The sequence below is a fragment of the Phascolarctos cinereus genome, unplaced genomic scaffold (assembly GCF_003287225.1).
Source record: "Phascolarctos cinereus isolate Bilbo 61053 unplaced genomic scaffold, phaCin_HiC Scaffold_5;HRSCAF=322, whole genome shotgun sequence".
In the NCBI taxonomy this organism is placed as follows: Eukaryota; Metazoa; Chordata; class Mammalia; order Diprotodontia; family Phascolarctidae; genus Phascolarctos; species Phascolarctos cinereus.
In genome coordinates, this window is record NW_027555958.1 from 40874727 (window position 1) to 40896995 (window position 22269).

The window sequence follows — 22269 nt, forward strand, 5'->3', positions numbered from 1 at the left end:
TCCAAGTACACAGTAACAGTCACATTGTGCAACGACTAACATTGATAGACTTAGCCCTTCTCAGCAATGCAAGGATCTAAGACATCTCCAAAGGTCTCATGACGGAAAATGCTATCCACATTCAAAGAAAGAACTATGGAATTTGAATGCAGATTGAAGCAGACTATTTGCTATTTTTTTCTTCTGTTTTGTTTTCTCTTTCTTGTGGTTCCTCCTATTGGTTCTAATTCTTCCTTACAATGCCACTAATATGAAAATATGTCTAATAGGAATGTATATGTATAGCCTATATCAGATTGTATGCCATCTTGGTGAGAGAGGCAGGGAGGGAGGGGGAGAAAAATTTAAAACTCAAAAGCTTACGGAAGTGATTGTTGATAGATTAAAATAAATTAATTTAAAAAAGAAAAAAAAGACAATCCCAGTAAACATGCGTGTTTTATATAGGTGCACTCATTTTACACTGAAAACAAAAACAAATCCACCTTTTTTAAAGAAGGAAAATATTGCAATATAAGAATTGAAATATAAGAAACAAAGATTGGTTCTGGAGAAACTTCAGTCCTGAGGCCCTGCTGGCTTGATTGGTGGCTGCTTGCCTGACTGGGACTATTTCAAGGAAAGTCCCAACTGTTTCTTCACTATCTCCTCTGGGGCATCTCCTTCTACTCTTACCATAGATTTATTGTGTTTTCCTCCTTCATCTCCTCTGCCATATTTTTGGAACCATGAATCATGATCTAATCAGCTCTGCTATTGTTCCTGGATGGGGTTTGTCAACCTATTCTCCCATAGCCCCATTCATGATCCCTGCAATAAAAGTGCTAGTCCCCAGCAACCACTCTTCTTTCTGTGTGGTTTCCTCTGCTAAAATGTAACCTCCTTGAAGGCAGGCAGGGACTGTTATTGCTTTTCATTCGAATCCCCAGAATTTAGTTTGGTCCTTGGCATATATTAAGCTCTTAACCAATTCATTTTAATGAATTCAAAGAAATCCTAGAAAACTCACACGATGGATACAGAGTGAAAAAAGCACAACAGAAACAATATACTATGATTATAACTATGTAAATAAGAACAGCATTCCAAAACATGTAGCTTTGTCTGGATACATGAGATGACTTTGTTACTACCTTGTTATATTAATGTATCCATCTTTTGTTGATTTCATTAACTGGTTTAAAAAAAGAATCCAACAATACCACAACTGCACCATAAGGTATGCAATCATTTACAATTTCCATTTTTTTCTTTTGTTCTTATAATATACTTGAATATTTGTACTTATCAACATTACACTGTCTATATATCTCATACAAAGTAGGGATTCTGGAAAACAAAGGCTTTGCTATTTTTTCTATCCCATTCATCTATAATTCTGGTTAAAGATCTCACCTAGCCTTCCATTCTCCATCATTTTGCTTGCCTGTTTAGTTATAGTTTTTCTGAGGGGCATTTTTTTTGCTGAGTCTCAATTCCCAGATACATTTTTTCTTTTTTTTTTCCAGGCAATTGGGGTTAAGTGACTTGCCCAAGGTCACACAACTAGTAAGTGTCGAGTGTTTGGTCTGCGCCACCTAGCTGCCCCCTTCCCAGATACATTAATGAAGAAAGCAATATAGTATAGTGAAGGGCATTCTATACCCCTGGGTCATAGATCTCATGGGATCATAGTGTACCGGGGGTCTGACACATTTGTAGACCTTATCAGCTCACTAAAATGGCTTCTTTACATAGCGGACTCTAGGAAGCTGCTTCTGGGAGAATTGTTATGATATGTAGAGATAAACTGGAGAGACAGACTGTGTAGCATGCATAGATATTCTGGGACTGGTTTGAGTCAGTCAACCACATGCTGAAGAGAAGGCTCTTTGATTTGAAGGAGAGGCATTCAAAAAGTCCTCTCAGGTTCAGTTATATTTGGGGGAAGCTCAGCAACTGGTGAAGGGAATGAAGCCCATGACCTTACGAGTCTGAAAAGTCCAGAAGGCTCCCGGTTTGCAGCCAACACAACATTGATTCCTTAAAGAGCAAGGAGCAACCTTTGGAAGTGACCTTTGGGAACTCAACCCAGTGATAATTGAGACTTGGGTTAATCTAGCTCATGTTGCAACTGGACAAAAACGTGGTTGGATTACTGCTTTGTGGAAGCTGAACTAAGCCCAGGGTAGGTTGAAATGTCTTCTGATAAAAAAGGCTCGGGGATACTTTGTGAGACTTTTCCCTCCTCTGGTCCATTGCCAGGGAAGCCTCCCCTTCTTTTTACCCCAGGAAATAGTTACCAATTCCTCTTACAAGCATACAGATTCACAAGGCTCAAAGCATGAGCAATTTCTTTATAGGTTAGGGGAAACAGAATTCATATCAGAATATACAATAAATAATTTGCCTACCAACATGCAACCCTCCACTCACAGCAAGTATGATGCTAGTACCTCACAGTAGAGCACCTAGTAGGGTTTTAGTTCAGGATACTTAGGGGTTGTTCCCCCTTATCAGTGTTCCTCTTCAAAATCCTCTGTCTGGACATTGTTGCTTTTGTTCCATTGGCCTCAATTAACTTCTTTGGTTACTTCTTTCCAGGAGGATGCTGGAGTCAGTTCCAATGGCTCAGGAGGACCAGTTGTTAAATTTTCAGTGTAAGCATTTACTCTTCAGAAATTGGCATGTGCTGCAAATCAGAGCCTGATTTTTTCGTGTTGTGTTTTTTTATTGTTTACACTTCAGAGAATGATGGATAAAATGTTAACAATGCAAATTAAACTGAAAAGCCTGTCTGGCGCTCGCCACTGGTTTTCCCATCATGGATTCCCTTTCCTGATCTGTTGCTGGAGCCACGCTCCCGGCAGTTCTCTCTAACATCCAGCAGATTGGCAGTCATTTGTTGTTCCTTGTTGCAGATTCCTTTTTCTATTCAGTGAGCAATACTTCCTGAAGTTCTGCTCTTGTTCCACCAGATGGCAGTCACTTACTTCTTAATTCCATTCAATTCAACAAGCATTTATTAAGCCCCTGCTGTATGCTAGATGTTATACTAGGTGCTGAAGATTCAAAAACAAAAACTAAAGTCCCTGTCCTCCTAGATATTTCACTCTACTGGATTGTGCCCTTTTTTTTTTTCTGGGGGGAATACCTCTCCTCAGCCCCAAAGAAGGAAATCTCTCCAGAAATCCTGTCCGCCAAGTACATTTGTGGCTTTCCCCCTCTAAAGCCTTCTCTTGTACCACAGGCCCTGGGGACCCTTATGTGACACACCTAAAATCCCCCAGGGGTTTCCCTTTCAGTATTTGATATTATTGACTAGATTCTCTCCTCTCAGGGTTTTCATGATAACCCAATTGACTGATCTTCCTCAGCCTCCTTTCCTGGATCAGGGTTCACATTCAACCCCACATGGAGGCTAGCTCCCCAAGGCTTTCTCCTGGTCTTTATTCTATTCTCTTCTACACTTTTTATCTTGGTGACCTTGTCAAATCTCATGGGATTGAACATAATCTCCATGCAGATGAGCCCCAGTTTTACAGATCCAGCACCAGTCTTTCTCCCCAGCTCTGCCTAGCCCACCTTGAGGTGAGATTGCTTCTCTGCAACTTCACCAGTTAGCTGTTCCTAGTTCTGCTCCCCCAATCCAAGGAAAACACACCTAAGCTCTCTTCCATATGACTGTCCTTCAAACACATGCTCATAGTTATCATATGCTTCTCCTAAGCTTTTTTAAAGTGACTTGCCCAGGGTCACACAGCTAGTAAGTATTAGGTGTCTGAGGCCGTATTTGAACTCAGGTCCTCCTGACTCCAGGGCCACTGCTCTATCCACTGCATTACCTAGCTGCCCCTTAAGCATTATTTTCTTTAGGTTAAACATCTCCAGTTCTTTCAACTCATCCTTATATGTTCATTCATTCATTTATTCAAGAAACATTTATTAAGCACCTGCTATGGGCCAGGGATACAGAGTGAAAAATGAAACAGGCCCTGCTTTCAAAGAGCTTACATTCCATTGGGAAGAACTATGTAAGGTAAGTAAACAAAGTGTATACAAGGCAAACTTGGTGCAAGGGGGATGGAGACAAGTGATGGGAAACCTCAGGATAGACTCCACGCAGGTTATGACATTATCTTAAGGCCCTTCATCAACCTGATTGCAGTGCTTTGGATTCTTTCCAACTTATTAATGTCTATTCTAAAACATAGTACCCTGACCTAAGCACCATATTCCTTATGTGATCTGACCCAGGTTCTCTATTGTTCTGGATGCCAGCTCCCCACTCTAGCCTAAGTGAAGCTCTATCAGTAACTAATTCTGGGACCCTGGGCAAACCATTTGAACTCTCTGAGTCTTTTTCTTCATATGTAAAATGAAGCAATTGAATTTCAGGAATAATCCCTAAATTTCTAAATCAAGCTATGGAAGTAGCGTAGGTGAAATGGTGTGAAATTAATATAATTTCATAAATATATTAAGAAAGTGAGACTCAAGAGACCTAATTTAATTTCTAGCTCCATCAAGGATTTGCCGTGTGACCTTTGATAAGTTGCTTCATCTTCCTCTGCCTCAGTTTCTTCATTTGTAAAACAAAGAGCATAATATCTCCCTATCTACTTGAGCAAAAGGATTGAATAAATCCAAAATTCTGAAAACATTGGCTGTCTGCCTAATTTATAATATCTTTCACAGGTCTTCCCTCCTTTCATATAACAGATATAGGTGCTTAATAGCTTTGGATGCAAAGCAGAGCAAGAGATTTTGGGGCACCTCGGGCCCAGAACGGGCCAGAATGAGACCAAACACAATATTTCTCTCCAGGCCTGAAAACTGCTGAACGTTGTCTAAAATGATAGAGCTGCCCAAAATGCCAGATGCCCAGCTGAATCCCACCTCCATGGTCCTGTGGGTCCAGGTCGATTTCATCACTGTCCGAAGAAGAGTCTCATAGTGTTCTTGGCCCTCACTCCTACTGTACAAAATAGCAATATCTTTAGGAGAATAGCCATTTTGGAAGAGACTCTGACATCTTCTTGCCACGTGATTTGCCAGTTCCTCCTCCGTCAGGTCACTTTCTTTTTCACATACTCCAGGTAGAGTGTAAGCATGGATAACATCCTCATATAGATCTTCCCTAAATAATGCCAATGACTCAGGAGGCATGTGTCCAGGTGGGTTTTCTTTGATCTTTTTCATTTCTTGTTTCATGACCATTGCTATTTCTAGAGCATTATAGATCTCTCGAGTGAGGTTTTTTCTTGGATATTGCATTAGTGGAAGTGGAAGGCCACTGACTCCCACATGACTGGCTTGAAAAGGGTCTATAAAGAGCCACAGAATCCCTTGGTGAGGATTCTTCCTTCCAGCCTCCTCAGCTTTGGGATGGGTGATATTCTTAGCTTTTGTGTACCAATCTCCATCTTCACTGTAGAAATTCTGAGCTTCATCTATTACTATGTGTTTAATCTTTGGGAACTCTCTTCTCATGAAAGTTTTCCGGGTCTCAGCTTGGCAGGTACTTTGATGACTAGAAGAGTAAAACAGAGAGTATGGTTTCAACCACATGAACAAGGGAATATTATTCATTAGTCACTTGTTTGAGTCAAAAACTAAAAGTGAGGGTCTTTAGTTCCTACTTGGGGATTACTTCATATTGTAGTTCACACAAGGTTCTTGATAGGTTAAAGAACTAAGCCAGAGTTCCTATTTCACGACAGACCATGTGGAAAAATGTTAAGCCCTCCTCTCTTGGTCAATTCGGGGTAAAGTAATAAAATCTTAAACGTGACTTGTAATTTGAAAATCTAAGCAAGGTGATTTTATTATTTCCATTGTAATTAATTTTTGCTTTTGACAATACATATTGACAAGCCTCTTATGTCAGTTAAATTTAGGCTACAATTAGAATATAAGTTCTTTGAGGACAGCAACTCATTTTAATTTTTGAATCTTTAGCACCTAACACTGTGCCTGGCTCATAGTAGGTGCTTAATAAATAAATGTGCATTGATTGGTAGATTGTAGCCCATTTCTTCTTATCCTGTCCTCTTCATCCATGGGGAATAGCCATCAGTCAACTTTTTACATATACAAAATTTTATGTGCAGAAGAGATGTGCTCCAATCAAGCTTTCCTATACAGCAGTCTTCAGGGTTCCAGAGCTGTGATTTAATTGATATTGGGAACCCTTGGTAAGGAAACTCCCTCTACTGAAGTAGATCAGCAACTTATAGTCTTAGAGAGGTAGAGGACCAATGAACCTGCCAAGGGTCATGTAGCCAGTTTGTGTCATATAGCAAATTTTAATAAAGAAAAATAAATCTTCTTCATATTTTTGCTAAGGAAATAAAAAAGATTTTTATAAGGAAATCATTAAGATTGTAATCAGTACCATGCCATGGGATAGCAAAGTCTTTGGATGTCAGCAGTGGTATGGATGTCTGCAGAACTTCAATTAACCTTTGTAACACCTTTTTTTTTTTTTAACACTTGTAACACTTCTTGACTCGTGTCCCTAGTGCCGCCTCTCTCTCGGACCCCGGGAATTTCTCTCTTTTATATAGATTCCTTGATTTACATTTGTATCTCCTGGAACTTTTGCTTTCCTTTTACTTTGGTGTGGATCCAGTCAAGTCAACGAGTATCTCTTATGTGCTTGCTATGTGCCAGACACTGTGCTAAGTGCTAGGGCTACAAAGAAAGGGAGAAAAATGAATAGCGCTCCCAATCTAATAAGGGAGATATCAATAGGACAACTATGTATAAACAAGGCATTTATACAATAACTTAGAGGTATCTCAGAGGAAAGGAGACCAGGAAAGGCTTCTTTGGGTGTTTAAGAAAAGGCTTGAATTGAATTAAGCTATGAACCAAAACCTACAAGGAAATTGTATTCATTCACTGGATCCTGGTCTAAATCACACCCAGAGAACATTTTTGGGCTATACTGCAAATCAAATCAATGTATTTTTTTACAGTACCATTGTATTACCTTCAAAACCTTACTCTGTCAAACATCTCTTATCTTTAATCTCCCTAATTGGTTATTTTTGCCTTGGCATACAAACATGCTCAGGTTTCCCCTATCCTAAAACACAACAAAACAAAACTCTTCCCTTGAATGGAATACTCTTTTAAGCTATATCCTATTTCTTTCTCTGATACCCTGTTCAAACCATATCTTATTTCTCCCCTTTACTGCCAAAATTCTAGAAAGAATATTCTATACTCACTAACCTTGATTTCTCACCATCTACTCAATCCACAATCCTTTGCCATTTAGATCATATTCACATTACTGAAACAACCCTCTTTGAGGTCACCAACAACCTACTAGTTGTCAATCGAGTGATCTTTTTCATTTTTCATACTCTGACTCCTCATAAGCGCTTTATGTGCTGACCAGAGGTTCTGTCCCTAGCTCTCTCCTTATCTCTCTTTAAAATCTCTCCTTTGGTGACCTTATCCACTCCCCTGACTTCAATGATCAGCTGTGCATGCAGGTTGCTCTCAAGTCTAGATCTCCAGCTTTGATCTCTTTCCTGAACTACTTTACTATATAGTATTTCCGACTGCATGCCAGACATGGTTATCTGGATGTCCTTCAATCATCCAAAACTTCACGTGTCCAAAATTGATTTGTCTGCCCCGATCAAAATTCGTCTATCTCATAACTTCCTTCTTTCTGTGAATGGCACCTAGGCTTGAAACTGAGGTATATTATCTCTCATGCTTCTCTAGCCCTCATCCCCCAAATCTGATTAGCTGACAAATCCTATTGATTCTACCTCTGCAGTTTGTTTCACATTTGTCTCCCCTTTTCCATTCCTACAACATCTATTTTATTTCTCACCTGTACTACAGTGATAAACCTAGTTTTCTCCCTTGCTCTAGTTTCCTCCATCTCTAGTTTACCCTTCACTTCACTGCCAAGCCAATCTGCAAAAGGCACATCAGAAACTACTACAAAACTTTTGGCAGCTCCCACTGCTCTTCAAAAACACCTTAATGGAGAGTCAGGAGGATCTGACTTCAAATTTGGCTTCAGACACTTGGCACTTACTAGCTGTGCGACCCTGGGCAAGTCACTTAACCCCAATTGCCTCACCAAAAAGCAAAACCCAAAACAAAATGAACAAAAAAACCCTTAATGGATATATAATGTCCACTGATTGGGAAGTGCATGTTCCTTTCATCAGCACACCTCCCAATTCATCCACACTCTCTCATTCTGTGCAATTCTTCTTATCCATACTTTCCATAATTATACCACAAAGGATTGACCCAATATGCTAGACACCTTTCCAAGTCTTTACCAAATAAAGAAACGAGGTTCTTGGAATGACATTCAAGGCTTTCTATAATCCCTCTTTAATCTTACTTTCTAGGTTTATCACCTGCAACTCCCCTTTTGTACTCTGCATTTTAGCAAGACTGAAACATATGCTTTTCCTGAACCTTGTCCTGCCCTCTCCCCTCTCTGTCTCCTTGTGTATACCATCTTCAGCAGTCTACCTCCACATCTCAGCCTACTGAAATTCTTCCTTTCTTTCCAGGTCTAGCTTAGATGCCACATCTTCCATGAAGCCTTCCCTTGTCTCAGCAGTTTTAAAAGTGATTTCTCCTTCCTCAAATGTTTTCATATTAGTCTATTTGGATTTCTCATAGGAGCTTCTCACATTGCAACTTGTATCAAAGTTATTTTCATGGTTGTCTTATTCTCCCTGAGGGGAAGTTCCTGTAGGTGAGCTCCATTCACTGTTTTCTTTTTCTTGTGTCTCTAGTGCCTAACATTATGTCTTACTCATAATTGGTACTAAATTTTTGTTGAATTGAAGTGAAGGTAGTCAGGCACTTTAATACTCCATGAAACATGTAATCTTATCAATGGAAATATTCTTCTCTTTTACTATAGATTATAACTCACCCATGCCTTCTCACCCTATGCAATTCTTCTCTATGTCCTTCCATAGATCCTTCATGGAGAAGCTAGCTAATGTCCTGTAGTCTTTCCTTTAAGTCTTTTTACATGTCATGGGTATCCCAAAAAGAGCACTCACACCATCCATCTACCTGTTATCCCTCACTCTTGCTCCATGATGAGTGGACCTCCTTTTCCAATCATACAACTGCTGGATGGTACCTTTATACCATTTATTGTTATCTTTGGAAAGCCTACACGTACCACATTGCACTTCAGATTATCCACAACTCTGATCCTTTGGAGATTGTGGTGTTCTAGGATTTACAACCCTATGACATCACTGTTTGAACACTGGTGTAAAAAAACAAAAAAGCTAAGGACCATATCAGGATTGCTAAAGCCCTGTACAATTTCCCATGTGGAATCTAGCCCTAGTTTTCCTCTTATTCAATGCTGGACCCAATTCATACATATATCCGGATGCTTTTCCTATATTAATATACTGTGTACTAACTCAATGAACTGGAAGTCCAACTACATGTCTAATCTGAACAATAGACATTTTTCATCCATTTGGTTTTTCCTCTATGGATAGGCCAATCTCTCTTAAAGTAATCATGACTCTCATTGAAGTCTTGTACTCCTGTAGTTTCCCAGGACTTTATATAATCAGAACAATGTCATCCTAAAGAGAAAGAAGCACCTGGAGAACTTTACCATTTTTAGGAAACCTTCTTTCTTGTGGATCTTGTGTTAGACAAGCTCTATGAGCCATGAGCCAAATACTTTTGGCTAGTATATGTCTTCTTGTCTTCTATCTTGTTCAAGGTTAATAATCAGAAGGTCAATGCCAAACTCATCCCAGTTTTTACATTTTTTAAGAAATCTTACATGCTCTTGAAGCAGTTCAAACCAAAACAGAATCTATGTTATTTCCAAAACAATTCAATCAGAAGAAAACCAGAAGATCAAAATATTCTCTGAATCAAATTGAATCTCAGGTTCTCAAGTGAAAAATGATGGCTTTGGGGCAACTAGGTGGCACAGTGGATAGAACACTGGCCCTGGATTCAGGAAGACCTGAGTTCAAATCTGGCCTCAGACACATAACACTTACTAGCTATGTGACCCTAGGTAAGTCACTGAAACCCCATTGCCTGGCCAAAAACAAAAAAACAAAACAAAATGAAATGAAAATGATGGCTTTGGGAAAAATGATAGATAAAGTCCTTTCCGGTGCTAAAATTCCATGATTTTATGAAATTTTATTTGCTCTAGTTCCTCATATATCTAGTGTTTAATATTGCAATAGCAATTACAGTACACATTGCCATCAAGTGTTGTTGACTTACATATGACGTGACTATCTCCTGGAAAATTTCTTAAACTCAAGGTTTTAGATCGGGGATTTTAAATCCAGAGTCCATACAATTGTATTTCAAAAATCTTTTGATAGTATATTTCAATAGACTTGGTTTCCTTTATAATCCTACATATTTTAAGCATGCATAAACATGATTCTGGTCTCATCAGATTCCCAACAGGGTTCATGACACGAACAAGGCTAAGAACTCCTGCTTTATGGGGCAGCTAGGTGGCACAGTGGATAGAGCACCAGCCCTGGATTCAGGAGGACCTGAGTTCAAATTTGACCTCAGCTGTGTGACCCTGGGCAAGTCACTTAACCCCATTGCCTAACCAAAAAAAAGAAAAAAAAGAAAAAAAGAAAAGAAAAGAAAATAACACCTGCTTTAGATTAGAAAGAAAGAAAGAAAGAAAGAAAGAAAGAAAGAAAGAAAGAAAGAAAGAAAGAAAGAAAGAAACCAGTACCTTAATTAGCCATTTCTCAAAACAGTAAGTTACACATTAAAGTCATTTAATGACAATAAAGAGTACAAGAACCTGAAGGCTGTTTAACTATGCACCTATTTCCATTAGTTGACTATTTAGAAATGGAATGTTAGTTTGGGCATCTCAGCTTACCCAGAAGCTCTGTCAAGACACACAATAACATTGAATTTACTGGGCATTTGTTTAACAATTGCAAGAGTTGATTGTAAAGAGTGGCTGAACTTTGATTTTATTTTATTTAGCTGGGTAAAGTTTTAGATTACCCAGGAAACACCTACCTTACAAATTCTCTTAGGGGGTCGTATTCACAAAGGTAGAGAATTTCTTTTGTTTCACAGTGAAACACGTTCCTAATCTCTTCCAGGATTTTGATGACCATAGCTGTTTTCCGGGTTCCTGGCAAGCAAAGGATAAATAACTCCCTGGTTTCCTGGAGGCTTTGTGAGAGCAGCTTAGATTGGTCAGCTATGAGCAGATTCAAAAATTGGCACCCAAGCTGGTCGCTTAAAACAGAGGTAAAACAGAGCAAGACTATTACAAGTGATTGCAACAAGTCTTCTAATTCGTATTCTGTGGCAAGAATGTAGGTATGGGGGTACTGTGCTTGGATGATCCCACACTGAGGGCCAGGCAGGTGCAAAAGCTGGGGAATAACACACACTTTCCCAGTGTAACACCCCACACTGGCAAGTTTCTGCTTTAGCTGGAGAGCAGTAAGTCTGGAATATTCAAGCCCATTCATCTTATCAGGTCTCTTGACAATGGTATAAAGTGTTGGGGGACTGTTAACTGCGATAAGGAGAGCATCACATAGCACTCTATCATCCTTCGTTAAGCCAATGTCCAAAGCCCAGCTCCTTGAAAATATCAGGATCCCCTGAGAAAAGCAATGGGTCTTCTTCTTCATTAGCTCCTCTAGTCCATCATGCTCCATGAACAGCTCCTTGCAGAGGGATTCTGGCTTGAATCCTATCTCCTGTGAGGTCACTGTAAATTCAAAGAATTGAAATAGGTTACAAAGCATTACAGTGCTCCAGAAGGAAAACATGCGTTTGAACTTGTTCTTTTCTTTTTTTTAAGTTGCAAGGTCATTTACTACGTTTAAACTCAATGCTTTACAGATTGAAGCATGCAGAATAAGCAATTGTTGGGTTAATAGCAATTCTACTTATTCTCCCTTCAGAATGTGTACAAAACACCATTCATTTACAGTTTATAACATCACTGAAATGGAATTCCTTTTAGCTACAAAACTACAGGATTATTTTGTGCACATAGAGAAAACACTGCTCATGGCAGAGTTCTTGGAGATGAAACTCTCCAAAATATAATAATGCTGTTCTCTCATCCCAAACCTTTGCAGTATAGAATCATATTTATATAGGTATGCCTTTTTGATGGGGAATAATCCACGTCTTTGACACTGTAAAGAGGCCAAGAGCTCTGAAGAAGCTATGAATCAGCTCCACAGAGTAAGAGGTTAGAGTGTCCCACTAGAGACTGGGGAATCCTTATTACTCTTCAAAATCAGAGAACAAAGTTAACACCATAAGGGAAGCCCAATCCTATACAGTGAAGGCAGATCATGTTGGGAGTTATTTGAATGAGACAGATTGGGACAATCAACAAGGTACAGCAGGAGTGATCAGAGGAAGCCCTGATTTTTGGCCCTGTAGAGGGAGGCATGTGCTCTGCCCAGCTTCTTCCTGAGGAATCTGTGCTTTGAGTCACATAAAGGACTCTTAGCGCCTCTAGACAAGAGATAAGCATATTGAGAACATTCTGCAAGAAGTCATAGGGTAGGGGTTCTTAATCTTGCTATGTGAACTTAAACAAGAATTTTGATAGCTGTATTTCAGCATAATTGATTTCCTTTGTAATCCTGTGCATTTTAGTTTATACACTTAAAAACATTTTTTCTGAGGAGGCAATAGGTTTTACCAGACTGCTAATGGGGTCCGTGGAACAACAACAACAACAACAAAAATGTTAAGAATTCCTCCTATACTATAAGAATCCCTATATACTGTATATTTTGGAAAAGGTGAAGTACATTCTTAATAGTATGAGGAGACAGACTAAACTTCATCTATTTCCTGTAGATTACCTGAACACGGAGACCCTTCTAAAATTCCTGGTAAGAAAGGAATTTCTGAAAGTATGGGGAAATTGATTACTAAGGCTTTCACAGAGGGTGAGAGGAAACTGTATAGAATTTTTTAAAAAATCAATGAAGGAGTATCTGGAACCCAATTATCAGGACTAACCTCGAAGAAAAACTATCTGAAGAGTAAGGAGCTGCTAGGATTGCTGACAGTCCTCCACGCTTCCCAGGTTATGATGCTGTGCCTGGATCTCCTGAACTGCAGTGTAATTGCAGGCCTAAGTTAGGAATCTTCTCAGAAAAGAACCCATGTCTCCGAAAGTCTACATCAGTCCTATGACTGAAGCACTACAGTATGAGTGAGCCCCTGAGTTTAAAGAGTAAGGCAGGGCAAGCTGCCTGCTAGAAAGCCTTTAAAGAATGGCTTTCATCATTTTGCAGAACCTTGAGACAACAAAACCTGAAATCACATGGCAAGGATGCTTGCAGTTGGCTTGTATCCAGGTTTCCATTCAATGCAAAGTAGAGAAGCACCCTGAGTTTGGTAACTCAGGTGGACAGTCACTTCTAAAGACTGAGATCGAGAGGACTGCTGATACGAAGCAGTAGAGATCAGGTTACAGCAAGTGTGTGGGATGTGTTCTGCCCCTGGGCGCTAAAGGTAGGTGTCCCTCAGCAAGGACTCAGGGCGCATGTCAGGCTACAAGGGAGGTGTCCCTGCCTGGCAAAGCAGTTCTCCTCCTGATCCCTGCTGTGAATGTTAAATTTTGTGTTTGCTTTTCTCCAGAGGAAAGGTTAGAACAAGCTGTTGTCTGTGCCTTCCCCCTTATCCTTAGGTAGAAACCAGACCCACCCCCCAAATGAAACCAAAAGTGGATACCTGAAAGCAAACTTTGCTGTAGGGTCCTCTTATGGAGGCGGGCTTGTTCTGAACAGGGTGATCTGCAGAGTGGATCAGTCGCTGACTGGTCATTGTCCTGAGCCAAGATGGGATGAGCTTCACAAATCAATGTAAAGTTATTTCAGAAATGTATCCTTTTTCATTCTTCCTTTCGCCTTTGGAAAACCTACTCCTGTTACATTCTGAGCTCCTCTTGACATTGTATCAGCCCTCCCCTTCCTTTATCCTCCCTCCAAGCTGCCAGGAAATTTGGGACCTCTCACCGGGTTGTAGAGGTGTGGCACAGAGAAAAAATGCTGGATGCAGAGACAAAGGAGCTGAGTTCAGATTTTGCCTCCGCCTCTTCTACCTGAGGGACTTTAGGCAAGTCATTTATACTCTTGTCACACTCAAGAGGGCCTTGCTTTGTTTTTCGAGGCTTCAGAAGGAAGGTCTAACAGTAGATTTGGGGAAGCAGAGTTTGGTACTGTGGAGGGACAGACTTCCTAACAACTAGGGCAGATCAAGAGTAGAATGGAATTCACTCAGAGGTAGTGAGTTCTCCATAACTGGGACTCTGAAAGGTTGACCATTTATTGACTATACTGTGGAAGAGATTTCTATTCAGGTAGGGTCTGGCCAGACAGCCTCTGAGGCCAGATAGCCTCTTCCAGCTCTGGGACTTAAGTTTTCTAAGCTCAATCACACTAAACTATAAAAGGTGAGTAAGGATTAATATAGTAACCCCTCCCTGAGATGTTTGCATGTTACTCTAACTTCCTGGTAATACTTATCACATATTACCTTAGGTTATGATTTTATTGGTGTCTTATCTACCACTCCATCCACTCTAAAATTATCAATTCTTGAAGAGAAGGAATTGTAATCTTACTGGAGCTTGTATCTCTCATATAACCTAAGGGCATTTTACTTAATGACACAGTAGGCACTCATTATTTATTGAGCTCAACTAAACAGGAGCAAAAAATGTAGGCCAAAGTTTGGTTCTACAGCTGTGGAATTTATAGCATCAATAAGCAGAAGGAAGCAGTGTCTTTTATGGGCAGGGTATATTTGCCACAACCTCTGAAAGCATACCATATGAGTAGTTGTCCACTCTTCCTGTACTAATATCTTTCCCTAATATTATCTCAAAATACTTTGTCCTTTTCCTCCTGTACTTAACATTTTCATTTTTATTCATTTCTCCTCATACAGGTCTTGTCTTCCCTACTCCTTCAAGGCAGAGATTATGGTTTCTATATCCTTGACTCACCCCACCCAGCTTCTTAACTCTGGGCATTGCTGATATTAAGGGCTTAGCAAATATTTGCTGAATGAATACATATTTATCACTGGACCACTGTTTTTGTATAACTTCAGGCAGCCCTGGTTTTGGTATGTTTATTTCAAGACATCTTGCAAAATTCTAAAAAATAATAGTAACTATAAGTATAGCTCATTTGAACTCAGATGGAATTAATTTTAGTTAATAGTGCTTTTGAGGGGGATCATGATGGTACAAAGGAGGACTATATGTCCTGAAATCTAACACACAATAATTGGATGTTGCAGCTCCAAAACAGACTGGGAATTGTAGTCTTTAAATTCCCAGGACATATCTACAGTAAGAAGACTTGCACCTGAAAGCAATAATGACTTCAACCGGGAGTGGGGGGTGGAGGTCGGGGTGGGGTGTTCCCCTTCAGAAATGAAAACTTAGACACAATTACTCTTATGACATAAACAGTTGCTTGTTTCCAAAGTTTATTTTCAGAATTAACGTTATAATGAGAAACTGCAATGGCTTAAAGCACCTACTCCTAAAAATCACTGACAATGTTTACGATTGGAAAAAGAGATAATAGTAAAAACAGAGCATGAAACATGGGCAGCCAGGGGATCTGCCTTCTTGCCATGATCCTAAGATATAAAGGAAGGTTTTCAGCACCTTGGGTACCTCTGCCACTAACTGTGTGTGAGCTTGGGCAAATTCGAGGACCAGGGTTCAAATTCCTGCTTTGCTGGTGGCAAAGTAGATACAGTGTAAGACCTGGGGTTAGGAAGACCTGAGTTCAAATTTAGCCTCAGATTCTTACTAGCTGTGTGACCCTGGGCAAGTCACTTACCCCTGTTTGCCGAAGTTTCCTCATCTGTCAAACGAGTTGGAAAAGGAAATGGCAAACCACTCTAGTATCTTTGCCAAGAAAACCCCAAATGGAGGTCATGACTCAAACTACTGAACAACAACAATCACCTGTGTGACCTTGGCTAAGTCACTTAACCTCAGTTTCATCATCTGCAAAATTAAGAGGTTGAACTAATTGGCCTCTATGATTAACCATTTTGTTAGTTTCTTACTTCTTCTTCCTTTCCTCCCTCCATAACAATACCAGCTTCTTAAGGGCAGGAATTGTAAACGTACTTAATTTTTAAAAATTTTTTAAGTTTTAATTTTTATCCCATATGGCACTTAAGGGCACTTACAGGGGACAAAGAGTTGTTGTTCAATCCTGTCTGACTCTCCATGACCCCATTTGGGGTTTTCTTTTTTTTTTTTCCATCCAAAGACAAGGTTTATTAGAACATCCATCATATTGGGCAGACTCTTAAGGAGTGTGAATATTAGTGGTCTAGTGGCTAGGATTTGGCGCTTTCACCGCCATGGTTTGATTTGCTGAGGTCTAGAGGTTTAGGGGTTGCTGGGACCCCAAGATCATGACACACAGGTTCTGTTCGAAAGAATTCAACCCAAGCCTTCTTTCAGCCAAAGACAAGGTTTACTAAAGATCTGCCATATTGCCAGACTCTTGAGGAATCTGAGAGTCTGTGAGGTATTAGCTAGATTCTAAGAATCTGAGATGTGGCTAGATTTTAAGAACCTAAGCCCATTTGGGGTTTTCTTGGCAAAGATACTGTAGTGATTTGCCATTCCTTCTCCATCTCATTTTGACAGATGAGGAAACTGAGGCAAAAATTGTTAGGTGACTTGCCCAGGGTCACACAGCGAGTAAGTGCCTAAGGTCAAATTTGGACTCAGGTCTTCCTGACTCCAGGCCTGGTACTCTATCCCCTGCACCACCTAGCTCTCCAAATGAAGAATAGGCACTCAATATTTTTTGAGCTGAACTGAAGGGAAGAAAAGACTTAGGTCATAGTCTGGTTCTATAACTGTGGAACTTCAAGCATCAGTCAGAAAAACGGAGAGGTAGCTTTTGGAAATACCCACATGGATGAGAACATTGAGTCATTTGAACACTGAAGCAATCCTAAAAAAGCATGAATGCAAAAGACATACATTTTGGTTGTAATTATATTTTTTTTCCTTAGAGGAAGCCAATGAGAATTGATTTTATGGAATTTACCCAAAATATTTTGTGGGAAAAGGAAGAATATTAATAAAAGATTTTGCCTGAAGAGAAGGGACATCAACTTGTAAAATAGGTTTATTTTTTTTAAAGAAAATTACCACCTTTCCCCAAATTTATTGCTAATGAGTTTCATTCATTCCTTCATTTATTCATCAGACAACTTTTTGATAAATATCTTCTTGGTAGTCACTAGGGGAGATAAAAATAAGACAATGCCTAAGCCTTCTTAGAGCTCTCAGTATAGTTGGAGGGGAAGAGATAGGACACATACACAAATATGCAATGTAATATAATATCCCAATTGTCATAATGACTGAGAAGTACAATGTCCTGCTGAGTTGGAGGTGGGAGGAGAGGGAAGACTACCTGAAAGAGCTGGTGACTGTGCTGGATCTTGGAGGATGAAGAGGATTTCAAAAAGCAGAGATGAGGGGAGAGTCATTCCCAGGAATGAGAACAATATGAGCTAGGTCAAGAAAGCACCGGACACGCATAACGGATAGCTTGCTTGAAGTGTAATGTATCTGAATGGGAATATGAGATAAGGCTGGACAGGTAAGAAAAATGTCAGGATAAGGAGTTGGGACTTTTCTTCCACAGGCACAAGAATGCTATTGAAGGGTTTTCAGGAGAGGAATGGATACAGAATGAAAATTAATCTGGAAGTGGTATGAAGAATAGATTAGAGAGATGGAGATGCTGGAGACAGGGAACTCTGTTAGGAGGCTGTGCAATAGAATCAAAAGATCAGAGGATCAAAGCTTCAGAGCTAGAAGGAACCTCAGGGACTATCTAATTCAACCTCTTCATTTTATAGATGAGGAAACTGAGGCCAAATGATGTTGAATGACTTGCCCAAGATCACACAGGTACTAAGGAGAAAAGTTGGGATGTGAACCCTGGTCCTCTGGCTCCAAAGTGATGTTCTTTCCCCTCAATACCCCGGGCCAGTGATAATGAGACCCAGTGTCAGACCGATACCACTAAAGATAAAAAGAAAGGAAGAGAGATGCCAGAACCCGCCTCGGCGGTCCCAGTATTATTCAGATAGCTATTTCTGCTGGTCCAGAAAGATCCAAACTCTGAATGTAGGCCTACAGGTCGACAAACAAGGAGCTAGAAACCGAACTCTGACCCAAATGCCCACAGTGGAATACTAGGAATTAGGCTTCTTCTGGCAGGGACTGGACAAGGACTTCAGTTTTTTTTCCTCCCCGTTTACCTGGTTGAATATGCATTAACATGGACACCCATTCCTCAGCTTTCAGTTTTTCAACAAAGTTATCTCTCATGATCCAGGAATCTGGGGCTTCTGCAAAGACAACACAGCAGAGGGGCTCTACTTTGACCACGCAGACATAACCATATAGGCTGTTACTATTATACACGTTTATGATTTTAGTTGTGAAATCGATGTGTGGCTTCACAGAGCAAAAATGGAAGACAGGCAGTTTTCTTATGCAACATTTTATCTCCTTTTCTAGTATGACAGGGTCTACCTTGTCTCTTTTGCAGCCAAATACTTCATTGGTCTTATTGTCCACTCCAATAATTAAGTATCCCCCTTTGGTATTTGCAAATGCAGAAACATAACGGGGCAGCATCTCTTTTATCCTAGGCACAATCTTCTTGGTTGTGAATCTTTTCAATTCAACATGAGTTGACTCAGTAAAGTTGAGTTTCTCCTTGTATGAAAGCTGGTCCTTTTTAAAAAATTCTGAGGCAAACAACCTTATGTCTTCCTCTTCCTGAACTTTGCTCACAAGAACTTTCTTGGGATGCCTCTCTGGGAGATTTTCCCTTCCTCTTTGGATTTTTGATTGTTTCTCCTTTAGAAGTTCTAATGCTCTACTGGCAGTCAGGTTGACAGTGCAAGTTACATCTCTTTGGAATATATTTGAGGACAAACTACAGATTCGTAGTTGGGGGCCAGCAGTCTTCACAATCCAGGGTTTCACAAAAATGAAAAAATTGTGGTCTTGTTGCATGTAGTCAAGGAACTCCTGTGGAGCCAAAGGTAGAAGCTTCTGAAAGGACGTTTCCAAATCTTGACCAAATCCATCACATTGGTAATTGTAGCTTCTGTTATCAATCTCAGCTTTGATGATTCCCCCGCCTGAATTTAACAGTGCACATATGGCTTGGATGATTTTAGAATTCTGTGTCCTTTTCAAATGATTGTTGGTCATGTTCTTCCTATACTCCTCCCCAAAAGTGATGCTTCCCACTTCTATAACCACCTCAGCATAATGTGTTTCCTTGTCAACCTGGAGTCTCTCCATCTTAGCAGCTGTCCTGTTCCCTAATATCACAGAAACGGTCTCCTGTAAAACAGTTTGGACAAATAGGACAGAGAGGTTGTGACTACACCAAGCAAAATGCCAAATAAGATTGCTTCTAATGCCATGCCAACACTGTAATCATTCACGAGGCCTGGCTAGAAAGCAACATTCACCAATGACTTTGCCAACATCCTTTACTTTGTCAGAGTGAACATCACAATAATGTTGCTGAGATTCCTAGCTATCCCTACATCCTATGCAAATGAGCCAACAGAGGACATAGGAAAAAGTGAAAAACAACTTAAGGAGGGAGTCAGGTAGCTTAGCAGATAAACCATAAGTTAGGGTAGACTGAAAGAAGAAAAAAAATCAAATGAATCAGTTAGAAGACGCTCTTGCTAAGAAAAATGAAGGGAGAAAGGCATAGGGAATCAAAGTGAATCGTAGGCTAGAGTTTTACCCTTAAAATAAGGGGAAATGGAAATTTTTGAGAATTCTTTCTATAGTTCTTAAGTTCTGTAAGCTTTCCTTTACTATTTGTTATTTCCTGTGAAATAATCTCATTTGAAAACTCATTGAGTTCTCTCCTTTTCCTCAAGGACAAAGGCATTTCCTCACACCAAGAATGGAATCATAACCCCCTGTCCCTTTGATGGGCAGTGAAAGATCTGATATAGGAAGGAATAATAAGAATTAGGTACATACTAGGCCTTGTACTTGAGTGGGGCTCCAGAGGGAGCACATGGTCCACAGAAAGTGGCCAGAGTCTATGGCCAGCACTGTGATCCAACAGATAGGGGCTTCCCCCTGATGACCTTAATCACAAAGGACTTGAGAGGGGATTAGTTAAAAGTGACACCCTTCTGTTCCTTTCTTTGACGGGTGAAGACTGTTCTCTGATTGCCTGTCCAAAGAGAAATGGCAAATTTAACTTAGGTCCCCTAGACACATTTTCCAGAAAGTGAACCCATTTCCCTTCCTTAATACAAATTAAGCCCTGGAAAGAAAAGAGATCCTCTCCTTTCCTAGGCCACCTTCCGCTGTAGGTAGGGGCCATGTGAATAGTCTGAAAGTCTATGAGAAGAAAAAAAGGGCAGAGAGAAACTGTATTTCTCTTCCTCTGACTCTAGATTGCTTTCTAACCTCTTTTCCACTTTACCTGATTAAGCCAACTTGAACTTCAGCAAATAAGAAAGTGATCTAAGCTAAGATCATTTTGCTGAAGTGAATGTTATAATATAATATAATGTATTATAATAGATAATATAATATAATAGTGGTATTTTATATAACTCCAGAAGTTTCTGCTAAAGAGTCTGCACATATCAGATTTTGAACGAGCTAGAGTTTTAGCCTTAGGGCTCTGAAATTGATGGTAATTAAATCTAGGGCAGGAGTTCTTACCCTGGAATTTCTGAAAAAAAAATTTAGTATTTTGATTATCTGTATTTCAAAAAGGCGGTCCCAAAAATCTCAGTGGAGTCTTTAACTTTGATGGTTTTGAAACGCCTGACATAATTGCTTTCTTTGATAATCTTATTTATTTTATTAATTTAAAACATTATTCTGAGAAGGGGTCCATAGGTTTCACCCATCTGTAAAAGGCATTCATGACACAGTAAAGATTAAGGTTAACTTCTGATCTAGGGGATCAGAATGAAGTTCTCAGATCATGGAAATATCCTCACATTTCTTAGTTTTTACTCTTCCTTCCCTTTGCAACTTTTCCGGCCATAGCCATAAACCACAAAATAGGACGAAATTATTGTTACCTGCTGTTTCTTTTTGGAAGTTTCATGTCGAAGTCTCGCCTGAGTCTCAGTGGTTGTCATCTGGCATAACCCTGCTGCCCTCTGATACCAGACAGGCAGGAGATGACACTGCTCTGACAGTCTTCATAACATGGACAGGCTGAGGCAGACTGATAAAGACTCAAGAGAACCATGTGGGAAAAGGATTAGTAAGGCAGGGATCTGACCCCAAAGATAGAGAATGAGGCAAAAATGAGGAAAATACAGGGGTTTTCAAGAGAGCAGCCTAGACTAAACTTACTACCTATAAAGGACTGAGAGCTCTGACTATATACAAATACTTCCCACTCTTTTAAATTTAACTTGCATGGACTTATACGCATCACATATTCCTTTGTATTCTGCATGAGCATTTTGACAGATCTAAAATTATTTTGCTATCTTCAAAATAGTCTTCCTTTTTTATTCTGTTTCATTTTTCTTTGCTCCTTCCCATATTGTCTTTTTCTCAGACATGAAGCTCAGCCTTCAAAAATATATACCTACAAAAGCTAATCCGCAGTTGGTTTTGAAAATTATCTCTTCTTAATTGGGAAGTTTGTCCCAAATGGAACAAGTGACAGCCAAACTCTGCTGATAAGTCAGGTAGTAACTTAAGAGAATGTCCTTGACATTAGAAAATAGTGGAGTTTTGACATGAACAAAGCCCGAGTTTTCAGCAGGAACAGCAAGATGGTTGAATTTTTTGAGTTCAGTACTGCATTCCTAAAACCTTTTTGCTATACAAGTAGGTCTATTTGCTTGGTTGTACATTTCACAAATATTTGGTGGAATTTCCAGGTTGGCATGGATTATATAATGGTGAGTAGCACCAAAGCAAAACAACTGAATGACCAGTTACTGGCTTTGGATTAATTTTAGTCTTTTAGCAGCATCGTTCTTGCACTCAAACTACCTTGTTTATTTTCCAAAATTGGGCGAGTCTATATTTAAAGAAACCAGAAATTTGTAGAAATACAAAAGTATGTACGTGGGATACTTTCCACGTACTAGTATATGTCTGTAGCCGACTCTTTGAAGCCTTTTATGTGAAATGCTTTCAGTACTCATCATTTGACAGTG

The 22269-nt window shown here is 39.8% G+C and overlaps 1 protein-coding gene across 1 annotated transcript; it reads right to left on the reverse strand.

Annotated features, from left to right (window-relative positions):
• Positions 1-21313, reverse strand: LOC110221432 (protein SLFN14-like). The gene is made up of 5 exons (XM_021006034.2): positions 21169-21313; positions 18337-19438; positions 13744-13860; positions 11038-11746; positions 1-5512 (listed from the first exon to the last, which is right to left on the reverse strand). Exons 1-5 carry the CDS (start codon positions 21226-21228, stop codon positions 4672-4674), a joined length of 2829 nt encoding a protein of 942 aa, XP_020861693.1. The 5' UTR covers positions 21229-21313; the 3' UTR covers positions 1-4671.
• Positions 21314-22269: the final 956 nt, after the last annotated feature.